We start from the raw sequence: 14,472 nt of genomic DNA, 5'->3' as shown, positions 1-14,472 counted from the left end.
GAGTCGGCTGAAGCTGAACCCGGCGAAGACGGAGGTCCTGTGTCTGGGTCGGAACGGGATGGGATTGGGGCTCCCGCTCCCGGCCTTCGACGGGGCGCCTTTGGTGCCAGCTTCGGAGGTTAGGAGTTTGGGAGTGCTCCTGGACTCCACCTTAACGATGGAGGCCCAGGTGGCAGCCACTGCCAAAGCAGCCTTTTACCCTCTTCAGCTGGTGCGGCAGTTGGTTCCCTTTCTCAGCCGCGAAGACCTAGCCACAGTGATCCATGCAACGGTCACCTTGAGGCTAGACTACTGCAACGCTCTCTACATGGGGCTGCCTTTGTCGCTGATTCGGAGGCTGCAGCTAGTGCAGAATGCGGCGGCCGGGCTCGTTGCGGGTGCCTCAAAATGGGACCACATCCAGCCTGTGCTGAAAGTGCTGCACTGGCTGCCTATAGCATTCCAGATTCGCTTCAAGGTGCTGGTGCTTACCTTTAAAGCCCTACATGGCCAGAGTCCGGCATACCTGAGGGACCGCCTTTCCCTGCACAGGTCCCAGAGAGCACTACGGTTGGGGTCGAAACATCGTCTTGCGACCCCGGGCCCCAAAGAGGCCAGGCTTGCTGCCACGAGGGCTAGGTCCTTTTCGGTGGCGGCTCATATCTGGTGGAACGAGCTCCCAGAGGAGATCAGGGCCCTGCGGGACCTGTTACAGTTCCGCAGGGCCTGCAAGACGGAGCTCTTCCGCCAGGCTTTTGAATAGGAGCCGCCGCCGCCGCCACTACCTTCAACGAGGGCCAGAAGAGCAGTACCGCTGGCTTAGGCTGAGTGGCCAAGGAACATCGGGGAGGCACATCATCCTCCCTTTGCCCCAAGGGCAGGTGCAATAGGGAGAGAGGTGTTTGTCACGCGGGATCCTTGGGCATTGCCCATTGTATTAAATTGTTTTAAATGTTTTACTGTGTTTGCATCGCACTGAGTGCCATATTGTGAATTACGGTGCTGCATTACACCCTATACTATAAGCCACCCTGAGCCCGCGTGCGGGGAGGGCGGGGTATAAATAAAATAAATTAAAAAATCATAGATTCTACTCTTCGATTCTCTTGTGTTACTGAATCTAATTTCTTATCTATATGTTGTACTTTTTGCTCCATTTCTGTTGTCATTGCTGCCAGACCTTGAACTTCTTTTTTTACATCTACCATTTCCTTCTTGACCTCTGTTACTTCTGATGTGACCAAATCTTTATTTGCTGCCATATTCTTCTCTTGAACTTCGTCTAGGTGCTCTAGATGTTTTTGCATTTGCTTCTCCATTTGTTGCTCCAATTGCTTACCCAATGTTTGGATTGCCTCCATCCTTCTCTTCTCCATTGCTTCCATTGCAGCCTGCCATTCTTTTTTGTCTTTAACTGACATCCTGGGGCTTGATGTGGATGCAGCTCTATGCCTTTGTCTTAGATCCGTTTTGAAACTTTAAAAGATTCGCTGTCCAATAATTTTTATATTAATCACTTCTTTTTCATGTGCTTGATCGAATCGCCTTACTTCCGCAGTTTTTAACTTAATTTTTGCGCTTTAAAAAAGTGTTTCAAAATTTAGTCCTCCTCAAAATGGCGGGCGCAATTTCTCTATGATATTCTGGCTAGAGTAGGCACTTTTTCTACCTTGCTTCTTTCTGTGTAACCGCTTATTTGAACTTCTGGTGCAGCTCTTTATTAAACCGATCATCTTCTGGTCTCCAACAGTCTGCCGTGTCCACTCTAGCTGCTTTCTTGTCTTTCAAACCCACAATTCCTGCCGGAATATTTTTACTGCAACACAGTTCACTTCTCTCTCGCGATCTTTTTCGGTAGTTTCGAGTTCAGGTACCACCATTTATCTCTTGCAAACCACAGGAATGTTAAACACAATTGCTTTTTCCGTTATTTTAACGTTTAAAACAAGTTCTTTCTGTATGAAAATGGGCCGAATCAATTTAAAAAGTTTTTATGCGCTTGTCCGCTTGCTTCAAAGATCGTCACAACTTGATCCCAGTAAGTGACACAGCTTTGTTACCTTGCATGTTTATCGTGGGTCTCGCATTGCTTCTTTGTAGATCTTGTTGTTCCTTATCTTCAAGAGATCGGGAAATGATGGATTTATGCTGGTACACCAGCTCGATCGGCTCCTGGAGTGCTGCTTTGCATACGCCCGCTTCGTGGAAGGAGATCAAAGCGTGACACAAGCCTCTTCCGAGACTTGATCACGCCGATCTCAACTCCCGCTTGGGCACCGCTGCTTGCTGGTCAGTTCCCTACCTGGGGGCTGCTGTGTTGGGCTATTAAAAGCCCAAACTGTCGAAAGGAGCCGTCGCCCACCCCGCTTGTTCGCAGGATGTGTTAATTCGCCATTTTCCCCCGACCAGAAGCCCCAGGGCAGTAATTTTGGAGCTACTCCTGGAGTGGCCAAAAATTGTGCAGAAAGTTTCACAAACATCGTTGATTTAAGGATGCAGATGTGGCGATTTGCATGTGTGCAGAAATGGTCTGTGTGAGGCAAGGGATGCTCTGTACTCTTGGTGCCTGAGGGGGGTCCATAGTGGGAGGGCTTCTAGTGTCCTGTCCCCACTGCTGGACCTCCTGATGGCAACTGGTATTTCTGGCCTCTGTGTGACACAGAAGAGTGTTGGACTGGATGGGCCATTGGCCTGACCCAACATTGGCTTCTCTTATGTTCTTATGTCTGGGGCAAGGGATGCACTGTATTCTCGGTGCTTGGGGGGGGGCAACAGTGGGAGGGCTTCTAGCGTCCTTGCCTCACTGCTGGACCTCCTGAGGGCCCCTGGTATTTTTGGCCACTGTGTGACACAGAGTGTTGTACTGGATGGGCCATTGGCCCGATCCAACATTGGCTTCTCTCTTATGTTCTTATTTGAGGGGAGATTTTCTGAACTACTTAAAAACAACTCTGTCACCTTCATGTTAAAATCTGCCCGCTGGGACCGGATTTTCTGAGACAACAAAGCAAATCCAGGAAGGGAAGCCAGAGTTCTGTTTCCTTCTTGGACAGTGCAGAAGAGGACCATCTAAAAACCTCTCGGGCTGTGCTGCCCTGTTACTGTTCATGAGTCTCTGGCCCTTTGCTGCCCTGCTGGATGACTTGCGCCGAGAGGGGTGGCTGGGGGACGCGTGGCCCCCACTGGGTCTCCTGGACGTGGCTTTTTGATGCTGCCAGTCCTCCTGGACCACCTGCCTGGCCTGGCGTTGGGAGGAGGCACTGTTTTTCGGTGTTTCACTCTTGAGGGGGACGTGGGCTTCAGGAGATGGTTCCGGGAGAGAGCTGCCAGGTCCTGCAAGATTTCGTCTTGCCCTCCGGGCTTTCTAACATCTGTGAAAAGCTGCTGGATGAAGTCACCCAGAGGTTTGGGCTGGATAATTTCACAAAATTTGTATCCTGCCTTTCTGTTCTCATGCAGGCTACCCAAGTAGCTAACAAATCAAAACATACATGATAAAACCACATTTTAAAACCATTAAAATCACCCCCACAAAAAGAGCTAAGACGCACGCAAAGACGTAAAAACAGCAACTGAGACACTGGCCAGGAAGGGGAGATCACTGAGGAATCCGGCCCTACCGGCAGGTGGCGCAGCCGTACAGCCGGGGGCCACCTTTGCCTCCGTTGAAGGAGGAAGGGGAGACACGTATCCTGGGCCAGCTACCTGCCTTGTGCAACTAATCAGCGGACTGTGGAATTGGCTTGAGGTGGTGCTGATGGTTAGGTTGGTCACTTTAGTGGGCAGGATTGGGGCTGAGAACGGAGATGCGGCTAAGGGGAGCACCAAAGAATTACTTCAGGCGATAGGAGTTTGGCCAGATTAGCCTTTGGGTTGGACGACCCGGGGGAAGATGGCAAACTGCCTTGGGGACCGCTTAAGTTCTTCGACTTGGGGCTGGATCTCCAGGGTATGTCTTTCGCTGTGCCCGCCGGTGGGGAGCCACACAGGTTGGCTCAAGCTGGGGGTGGGTGGGTGGCTCCGCGTCCTGCGACTGGGGGAGGGTCAACACTGACCCTTGGCCCGGATCGTGCCGCTTTCCATATTTTGCCCTTGCCGTTATTTTCAGCTGTAATTTAATAAAGTGGCCCATAGTTCATCCAACCTTCCGTGTCTGACTCTTTATTCCGAGTATGGGGGCAAATGCCAAACGAAACAGAAAAGCCTTCCCTTCTTGTCCCCCATTCCAGGAGCAACGACGGATACCCCAGCGGGGCGCTTTACGCATCGGTCAATCCCGAGTACTTCAGCACCTCAAACAGTGAGTACCAGATGGGTGGCTCTCAGACTAGTTTTGCCTTCAAGACATCCGGCTGCGGCAGAGCGTGAGAAGCACCCTGCTGGGTCAGACCACTGCGGGTCCATCCAACCCAGCATCCTGCTTTGCGCAGCATCCAACCAGTTCCTCTGGAGGGCCAAGCCAGAGGGGCACAGGGATCCAGAGGTTGACTGCCTCTGGCTGTGGAGGCTCTCTTCGGGTGCCCCCTCCGGGGATCTGTGTGAGGTTTTGTGTTGGGAGAGAACTGGCCGCAGCCACCGTGTGTTCACTGTGGGGGCGTGGTGGGGGCTGTGCTCCGGAGGAGGGCTCTGCGTCCTAACATCTGCCACTCCTCAGGCAGGGCTTCCTCCCTCTCCACAGAAGCCCGCTTTTCTTTTAGGCACCAGGCAAAAAACACTCGCTCGCCTGGGCTTTTGTTAACTTCTAAAAATGGCTGCTTTGAAAGGGGAACTCCGGGGCATGACGGCCCACCGAGGTCCCTCCCCTCCCCCAAACTCCGCCCTCCCCAGGCTCCACCCCCCAAATCTCCAGGCATTTCCCCGCCGGGAGCTGGCAAGACGCATTGCTCTGCGTTATGAAATTCGGCTGGTCTTTTTTGCCGCTTCTATGTTATTACGCTGCTGCTGCTGCTCCTGCTGCTGCTGCACATTGATACTAGTCTATTTCGTGCTGCTTTTGATTTGTGATATATGATTTGTTCTCTCTGTTTTATTGATACTTGCGGCCAGGCGCTTCGAAGGTGGGAAGACGCCAGTCTGTCCTTTCAGCAGGGAGAGCGACCTCAGCAGCCAGGCCTCCTGACCCCGGGGGCTTGGGTGGTCGGCGGGTCCTCCTGGCTGGCGGGGTCTCGTGGGGCTCACGTTGGTACTGGTGGGATTTGCACCTGCTGGGCCACATCCCTCCGTCTCACCCTCGGCCCCTCTCAAGGGTGCCCTAAAACTGCTCCCACCCACTCCCCACCCCCAGTTTGCCTGCCGCCGGGTCAGGCCCACTCCCAAGTGCCTCCCTCTCTTCCTCTCTCTCTCTCTCTCTCTCTGTGTGTGTCTCTCGCTCTCCGCCTTGGGCCGTCCTTCTCCAGTGTACATTCCGGACGAGTGGGAGGTGCCCCGGGAGAAGATCACGGTGCTGCGGGAGCTGGGCCAGGGCTCCTTCGGGATGGTCTACGAAGGGATCGCCAAGGACCTCGAGCAGGAGGGCCAGGAGACCAGAGTCGCCCTGAAGACGGTCAACGAGACGGCCACCCGCAGGGAGAGCATCGAGTTCCTCAACGAGGCCTCCGTGATGAAGGCCTTCCGGTGCCACCACGTGGTGGGTAGGAGAGGGCCCGGTCGCCTCGGGGGGGGGGGAGCTGGAGCACACGTGACAGAAAACCGGGTCCCTGGGGGGGGGTTTCCGTAAAGAACCTGGAAAGGAGTTTCAGTTGGCCATTTGTCAGTGACGCGTGAGCCGTGTGAGCCACGGCTGGAGGCAGGCCCTCCCCCCCGCCACCCTCGCTCTCAGCAATAAATAAACAAAAGGGGCCTTCCTGGCCCCCGGGGGTCACGTGATGCAGAGTATGCGGCATGGAGGGCGGTGGCGAGGGGGTGGGGTGTCAGGGAGTCACGTGACCTTTGTTCATTGGCGCTAGGATCGGCTCCAGGTGGTGGTGGTGGGTGGGTGGGGGGAACCACAAAAGGAATGTTTGTCCAGGGACTGATATTGCCCTTGGCAGACCGGGGAATATGTGCTAAAGCCCTCCGTGCCCGCTAAGTGTGCGCTTCTGTGCCCTCGGCGGTGATGCTGGCTTTGCCCCCGGCTGTCCCTCAGGTCCGTCTCCTGGGCGTGGTCTCCCAAGGGCAGCCGGCCCTGGTCATTATGGAGCTGATGACGCGAGGAGACTTGAAGAGCTACCTCCGTTCTCTCAGGCCAGACGCAGAGGTGGGTTTCCACGGCGCCCCGAGGGGAGGTTTGCCCGCCACAGCAAGGGATTTTAGGGTACTTGGAGACTGATGACTGTCTTTTAGCTGCTCTTTTGTATTGTAATAACCACGCCGTTTAAAGCAAGAGCACGGACACATCCCAGCAGGAAGATTTTTGCTTCCTCTTCAGTCCCTGCTATTCCCCAGAACAGAGTGGTGGCCTCCCGCCCCCCCCCCCCCCCGTGCCACAGCCCCGAGACTCTCTCCTGGGATGGCTGAGGTGCTCTTTTCGGAAGGTGGGCGGGGAGCAGTGTCCTCCCAGTGAGGGCAGGGAACGGGCCAGCTGCGGTCGTGACTCGCTCCTGGTTCTCGGGGGCAGGCCGGGTGGTCCTTCGGGCGCGATGCTGACAAGGGCCTCCCCGTCACCCAGATCCCCGCCTGCCTCTCTCCCCCTCCCCCCCATTTTCTGCCAGAACAACCCCGGCCTGCCTCCCCCCTCGCTGAAGGACATGATCCAGATGGCTGGAGAAATCGCGGACGGCATGGCCTACCTGAATGCCAAGAAGTTTGTTCACCGGGACCTGGCTGCCCGCAACTGCATGGTCTCTGAGGACTTCACCGTGAAGATTGGAGGTAAGACGAGGACAGGGGTGGAGGAGCCCCACCGACCCAGAGGGGCGATAGGAGGTGTGGAAGGGACCTCAGGAGGTCACCCGTCAGGTAGGAGTGGTGGGAAGTGCCATCCTCGTATCCGATTTAGGGAGGAACCCCTCCCCCCCCCGGAGGGTTGTTAAGGCAGGAGGTGAACCTGGGGTGGGTTGGCCGTTGGCTGCTTCGGTGCCAAAACCCTGGACTCCTTTGGTGGCCTCCCGTCCAAGTATGAACCAGGGCTGACCCTGCCTGGCTTCCGAGATCCGATGCAGCTGGGCTCACCTCGGCCAGCCCTCTCGGACTGAGGCAGCTGTTAAGGCTATGCAGATTCATCCCTCAGTTTGTGCCACTGTACATAGTTCAAACTAGAGCTGCAGAGGAAACTCTGTGACGCCAAATGTTTTCTGGACGACGTTCCCAAGTGGCAGTGAGGCAGTCTGCTGTTGGTCGGCTTGGTTCGTTCAGCCCGAGCTTCTGTGCCCGTGAAGCAGACACTGGCAGGGAACCGTTGCTGTCTCCCGGCCATGAGAAGTTTGATGAATTATTTATTCTAAAAAGAACGTTATGCTGCCTCTCCGCGGAGCCTGCCTGAGGTGGCTTACACGATTAAAACATCCTTTTATGACGACCCCAGCAAGGAGCTATGACGACCGCGCCCCTTCCGTCCCTCAGAGGCAAGATTTTCCCTCCGTTTTTCTCTCCGTTTCTGACTGAGCAGCCCTTTTTATCTATTTTCTTCTTTTGTGAAAAAACAGTGGCCGTCCCACCCTGTCAGTATATGATATTTTGCTGCTTGCCCAGCCCAAGAACTTGAGGGAAGGGACAAGTTCTCCCTCTTTAACTTAAACTACTGAAATGGCGCTTAAGAGGCTTTTAAAGTTCAAAAATAACAAAATGTTTTATTCAGTGTAGAGGGGAAAGGTCAGGTGAAATCAGGGATAAAATGTCTGAGGTAAATCAATAGAGAGCTCTGAGGTAAATCAGTACCGGCAGAGACTACTGTTCATATGTTTTAAGCAACTGAGAGTTTCTTAAGATTTTCACAGAGACTTAGGGCTATTAAACACCGGCGTTCCCCCTCGCTTTCACTGTGGGTGTCGGTCGGGCTTTCTTTCTCGTTCTGCATTGATTTCCCCCCCTCCAGAGCTCAGTTCACTTTCTGCTCGCTGTTCCCCTGGGTTTTCTGAGAGTGCTTTTGTGCCAGATTCTTCCTTTTTTTGCCCACAAGCTGAAGGTAATTCAAAAGCGTACAGATTCTCTTGGATTTCCCCCCCCGCCCTTTTGCTGCCCCTTGAAGCCCACTCCCCCAACCACATCGGAATCATTCTGCTCACGCTGCACCTTCCACCACCCTCCCCCCTTCATCAGCAGACAAGTGCCGTTTACAAATTTCTTCCTTCTTGTTTTAATCTTTTTTTTTTTACAAGCGGTATGAGTCTAACAATATGAGATGATCACTAGTCTTGGAACTCTGAATTAAAAAGCTGAAACAACAGGGAAAGCCTTTAAAAGTTGTTTGAGAGGTTGCAGTCCCCAGCAATTCTTTTGCTACACCTGCATCCAAGCAGGCCTCCTTCACAAACGCTAAAAGGAGGGCGGGAGGGGGGGAGGGAAAAACCACCATTGGGTTGTGAGCCACCAATCAAGCCCAGCAGTGAGTGCCGTGGCTGCAGCCAGTGCTCAGCTGGGGTGTGTGTGTGTGTGTGTGTGGGGGGGTGTGCGTGCACATGGGGAATGGGCCAGCCAAATTGTTCAACAAGCACTGTCCCCCCCCCCAATTTCAGCTTTCCCACAGCTCCCCTATTCATTCCACTCCCCCATATGCCTCCAGGGTCTAGCGGAGGACTTTCTCTGCTCTGGGCATGAATCACCCTTGAAACGTCTGCAGGTTAGCTTGGCGCTGGGGGGGGCGGGAATCTCCCCTCTTCTCCCTTCTCTTTCTCCAGCCCATGAGTGCGTGTAGATCATTTGGCTTTACTGTGCACTCTCTTACCTTTGGTGGATTTAAAGTAATGTTTTATCGCTAGTCTTCTTGTACCGCTTTTTAAAAACCATTAAACTATGGGGAAAATAATTCAAAATGGTGCCTGTGTGGCAATGAAGGAGGGGGATGGTGGAGGGAGGTGGTTCTTTTCCGTTTTTCACAGTGGCCGATAACACAGCGGAGAATCTGCTAGAGCGTGGCAATATTTTGCAGCTGCTCTAGTCAGTTTCAAAAACAGTTTTGTCAGTTACTTTGCCTGCCTTCCTCTGTGTTCCCTTTCATGGGAGGAACTGAGCCCCAAAAGGATTTAAACGGAAGGGGCTTGCTTGACTCTGCTGCCCAGCTGCGATAGGGCAATTGTGTAGATTTCTTTTTAAACTTTCGTTTCCACCCTGCACACGTCACAAGTGGCGTTCCCACCTCCATTAAGAAGACTGCCTCTTTTTGTTGTAGCTGCAAAATAAATACACTGGAGGAAAAAGAACGGTGCGCATAAGGCAGGAACAGGATCCGAAGTCCAAGGTCAAAGGCTCGGCTGCTTGGGGCCTCTGCAGGGGCCTCTGCGCGCTGCATCATCGGCCCTAAAATCTTTCGGATGCGAGGCTCTCGTTTCAGTGTTTCCTAAACGCTCCAGTACACTTCCTTGATCGCATTTGGCTCTCTTCCCCTCCCCCCCTCCCCAGAAGGCAGAGGGATGCTCTGTCAGGTACCCAGACTCCCTTCGCTAAACATACCGGTACACTTCCTGAGTTATTTTCTACTGACTCTTCAGGATTTAAAAGGCAGTTTCTAAACACACCAGATCAGGGATCACCCCTTTTCCAACCGGGTGGGAAATTCCTCTCTCACTAGAAGATCTATCACCTTTTCGGATTAAAAGTTTTCAGATGAAAAGCACACTAAAAGCACCAGGTGAGCCTCAAGGGGAATGTCATTCCTGAGGTGAGGTGCCACTGCTGAAAAGGCCCTGCTGCCCCCGGGTGCCCCTCGCCTCTGAAGGTGGAGGGCACCCCGCGTGAGCGGTGCTTGTGAGGCAGATCTGAGCTGGCACCCTGGACAATGTCTGCTGCTGTACCTGCCTCCCGTCTTCTCATGCTGTGCCCTGCAGCCACCTAGTCGTAGTGTAGCCACCCGGAGGTTTATTGATCTTGGATTTGGTTCTGAGCAGGGCTCAGGACTGGGAGCAAAATGCAGATGCTGCTGAACTAACTAGGATCCGTGACCGCAATGCTATTAAATTCTGCATTCCCATCAGTGAAAAGCTGCCCACCCCCAAAGTCCAAAATGATCACTTTTGATTTCAAAAAGAAACCTTACAAAAATGAGGGAACTAGTCAGAAGCCAGCTGAAACGGGTTCCACCACCAGACTGCAAGGCTTTTGTTTCTGTTTTCTTTTCTCCCATATTTCCACACAACATCATCTTCCTTTGTGCACAGACTGCTAACAGCCTGTTCTCTCCACAGAACCATCTTGGCCCCACGGGCACATGGGCCAGATAACGCCGGGGAGGGGGAGGCGTGGCTGTTTGCCCCGGAGCAAAATAAAGCCCAGTAGCCCGATCACACGGTCCCTCGAGTCTCCACGCTTAGGCTGCTAGCTGGCGATCACACGGCGATGCTGGAGCGTGGCAAAGAAGTGGCGCGGCACGATCGCACAAGTGTTTCGCATTTGTGCACATGCGCAGTTCCATGGAGCAGCACTGCTTTCAGTTACGTGTTTGTGCGCATGTGCTTATGAAAAACATCCGGTTTGCGACGGGACGTGGACGGGCGCCGGATGCCACGGGATACTAGCACTCCCGTGATCAGACACCCACCCCTGCCCCGCGTTTTCTGGATACTAGTGCACTTTCCATGGTACTTTTTTACTGCGCATCTTTGGCGGGACGCCACGGGTGCGCTACGCTTCCCAGATGTTGCGGTGTGATTGCGCCCCGAAAATCCACCTGACATTCGTGCCTTTAGTGTGGCAAATCCTGAGTGAGACCGGGGGGCCCTTCTTTATTTTAAACTTTCAGAGAGCACACGGCGCTACCCTCAGGAGAAGCCTCTTGCATCGAGAGGGGAAACGGGGTCCTGGGGGGGGGAGTGCGGGTCAGTGCCTCTTGCCTGGGTTGGTGACTGAAGCCCCCGCCCCCAGCTGCAGAAATTAACATAACAAAAGGGAATCACCTGCCTTTTAGACAGGGGGGAGGGGCTTGTCAGAGGAGAATTTTTGTTTTTAGGCTGTAAAGGTAATTTGTTATTCCGGCCCAGGGCTGTTTGTTGGGTTTGTTTTTTCTCTCTCTCTGCAAACAGGTTTTCTTTCTAAAGTTTTTAAAAAGAAAATACGTTAACTCTACGCAGTGTTATTCATGCTCCTAAAAGAAAATGCATACCCTAAAAAATGGGTGGGTGGAGGGCCAGGTGAGAGCACAGTGTGGGCGGGGTGGGGGAGGGCCCCCCCCTTGAAAGCAGCGCTTCAGGTATGAAAGGGAAGCCGCGGCAAAAAAACCAAAACACTGGAGAGCAAAGAGAGCGTTCCGGGTGTGCGGGATCTCCATGGCAAGGGTGATTCTGCACAGAATCAAATGAACAACCAGACAACCATGAAAAAATTACCCCAGTGTGGGGAGAATTCAGAGAGTCAGCCCTCTCCCAAAACTAGACTGATCGAGGCATGTAGAGAATGCACACTTGCAATCAGGAAAGGGACCGCCAAGCCCTAAGGGACGCCTGTCTGTCAACAACCCCAGTCAAGGAAGCCCTAAAAGGAAAAAGCAAAAAAAGCAAAAAAGGCTGCCTTTACGAAGGGGAAGGTCTGCCCCAGTGGAGGGAACGGAAGGGGACACAGGGCGAAAGCCTCAGGGCAGAGGGAGCAGGAAACGGTCTCCAGAGGCGGTTGGGTCTTTGGATGACAAAGGACTGCTGAAGGAAGAGGGCAGACGGGTTCCCTCAGGGGCCACTAGTCCTGGCGAGTTAAGGGAACCTCCTCCGTCTGCGCTGGCAGCAGGCCTCGGGATCTCCGGGCTGGGAGGCGGCGGCGGCAGCAGAGGACGGCCTTGGCCTCCATGCCCTGGCTGGTTGCCTCCCGCCTGAAACACGGTGGGTCTCGTCCAGCAGGGCTCTCGTGTCTGCAGCTGCTCTTGGGCACACAGGAGTCTCCTGCGCTTGACTTCTGGCCCTGAGCCCCGGCATCCCTCCGTGCCACCGACACCCTCCACCCTCACCAGTCACCACACAAGGGAGGGCCTGGCCCCCCCCGGAAGGCATCCTTCCCGGGCTGCTTGTCCCCCGGGGGCCCTGCAGAGGGCAAAGCCAGGGGTGTGGGTCCTGGTGGGAGGTGGGCACGAGGCTCTGGCCCTGCTCAGCCCGGAGGGGTCGGCCTCCTGCTACCAGACTCTGCTGTGTTGCCCCTGCTCTTCCGTCTCACCAGTCACCACACAAGGGAGGGCCTGGCCCCCCCCGGAAGGCATCCTTCCCGGGCTGCTTGTCCCCCGGGGGCCCTGCAGAGGGCAAAGCCAGGGGTGTGGGTCCTGGTGGGAGGTGGGCACGAGGCTCTGGCCCTGCTCAGCCCGGAGGGGTCGGCCTCCTGCTACCAGACGCTGCTGTTTTGCCCCTGCTCTTCCGAAGCCCCAAGGCTCCCCCACCCCACCCCTGCCCTCCCAGGGAACCCTTCTCCTAGTGACCCCTTTCTTCTTGGTCCCTCCCCTTCCGGTGGAAAGACTTTGGCATGACCAGAGACATCTACGAGACGGACTATTACCGCAAAGGTGGGAAAGGATTGCTGCCGGTCCGCTGGATGTCCCCCGAGTCCCTGAAGGACGGGATCTTCAACACACAGTCCGACATCTGGTAGGGGGTCTTGGAGCGGGAGGGAATGTGGCCCCTTTTTTGGGGGGGGGGTGCGTGCGTGCGTAATGTGCACGGTGGGGTTACCCTGCCCTGTGAAGCGTGGGTCTGGGGGGCTATAACAGAGGCAGGTCGGAGGGAAGGAGGGAAGCCCCTTGGCCCCACTCAGAGACCTCCCCGGCAGTCTGCCAGGACTCGTGCCCACAGCGCTGGGGCTCTCGAGCGGTTTGTTGGAGGGTCAGGGAATGGCTCTAGGCATCACCAAGCCCGGGAGCCAGAGGCCAAGCAGGCGAGTCCTCCAGACGGCCCAGTCCTCCTCTCGACAGCTTCAGCCCCACAGCCTCCCCTTGCTCTTTTGGGATCCACGGGGGAAACTTAGATCTATCAGCATGAATGGTCGGCTTTGAGATTCTGCAGGGGTTAGTAATACCGTAATGGTGTTTCTCTGCTTCCGAAAGGCCTGTGAGCCGTAACAAAGGCCCACTGGCGGCCGACTGGTGTGTAGCCATCAGTACATGTAAGCCCCCCCCCCGCGCATGGCAGTGAACAGCCCCCTGGGGGCCACCGTGTGATGGGACAGAGGGGGTGTCTGAGCTCCCTCTCCCTGTGTGCTGCGTGGTCTTGATCCAGGCTGGATCCCTGTGTGTCCAGGAACCGATCCCAAGTGCTCACGGTGGTGGGTCTTTGAACACACGAACCAGCTCTCCCAGCTCAGCTGGAGGAGGAAAAGGCGAAGGCTGGGAGGCCGGCCAGACCCAGAAGCAGAAGCCAACTCGCAACCCCCCCCCCAGCTCCCTGCCCCACCCCTGCCCAGGAAGGCCACAGACTGACCCGGGCAGCATCCGGGCACGCAGGAGGCCACCCCTCCGACAGCCCCCGAAGCCAGCCCCGTCCTCTGAAGTGCAGCCGAAGCGGGGAAGGGAGGGCTGCGCCCGTGGGCTCCTTCGGCGGCTGATGGGCTGCCGGCCCCACTCTTGCAGGTCCTTTGGGGTGGTGCTGTGGGAGATCACGACGCTGGCGGAGCAGCCGTACCAGGGCATGTCCAACGAGCAGGTCCTGCGCTTCGTCATGGACAACGGGGTGCTGGAGAGACCGGAGACCTGTCCGGACAAACTGTGAGTCGCTCCCTCCCTCTTTCCTGCCTGCCACCTCCCCCATGGCGCTATCCGGGGTGGGGGCGCGGGGAGAGGCAAACTGCCTCCCCGGCGTCACCAGAGCCCCCCCCCGGGAGGGAACGGCTGGAGGCCCACAGTGCAGCCAGCCCCCCCCCCGCCGGGAGGAGCCTTGGGGTGTGTGTGTGTGTGTGTCTCAGGCGGTCCCTTCCTCTCCCCCCTTTCCAGGCACGAGCTGATGACCGGGTGCTGGCAGCAGAACCCCCGCCTCCGCCCCTCCTTCATCCAGATCCTGGCGAGCATCCAGGACGACATGAGCGCCGGCTTCCACCAGCACGCCTTCTTCTGCAGCGCGGAGAACAAGCGCCGCAGCTCCTGGGAGGAGACGACCACCGCGCCAGAGACTGAGGCAGACCTGCTGCTGCTGCTGCTGCGGGAGGCGGCGGCGGCGGAGGAGGAGCTGCTGCGGCCCTTGCCCCCGGGCTCCCTCCCCGGGCGGAGCAGCCCCCTCCTCGCCCTGGGCCTGCGCGCGGATCGGGACCGGCCCACAGACTGCTGCCACGCAAATGGGAAGCCCCGGCTCTGAAGCAGGCCTCTCCGGCCGAGAGCGCTGGACCTGCCCAGGACCCCTTACCCGGCCTCAGGGCGGCTCCAGGACGGGACCCCACCCCACCCCCCGTCTCCCTCCTAGGAGCTGC

The 14,472-nt window shown here is 56.0% G+C and overlaps 1 protein-coding gene across 1 annotated transcript in view; it reads left to right on the top strand.

Moving 5' to 3' along the window:
• INSRR (insulin receptor-related receptor) overlaps nt 1–14,472 on the top strand; it is a 62,452-nt gene that overhangs the window by 47,125 nt on the left and 855 nt on the right. Inside the window, exons 14-20 of the mRNA XM_015416492.1 lie at nt 4,209–4,279; nt 5,376–5,605; nt 6,104–6,214; nt 6,669–6,828; nt 12,536–12,665; nt 13,643–13,777; nt 14,003–14,206. Of these exons, the coding sequence (XP_015271978.1) occupies nt 4,209–4,279; nt 5,376–5,605; nt 6,104–6,214; nt 6,669–6,828; nt 12,536–12,665; nt 13,643–13,777; nt 14,003–14,206 (1,041 nt within the window). The remainder of the gene's footprint in view (nt 1–4,208; nt 4,280–5,375; nt 5,606–6,103; nt 6,215–6,668; nt 6,829–12,535; nt 12,666–13,642; nt 13,778–14,002; nt 14,207–14,472) is intronic.

This window comes from Gekko japonicus, unplaced genomic scaffold (genome assembly GCF_001447785.1).
Source record: "Gekko japonicus isolate JY-2015 unplaced genomic scaffold, Gekko_japonicus_V1.1 scaffold2456, whole genome shotgun sequence".
NCBI lineage: Eukaryota > Metazoa > Chordata > Lepidosauria > Squamata > Gekkonidae > Gekko > Gekko japonicus.
The sequence above is the reverse complement of the archived record's forward strand: the minus strand, read 5'-3'. Positions and strand labels throughout refer to the sequence as shown.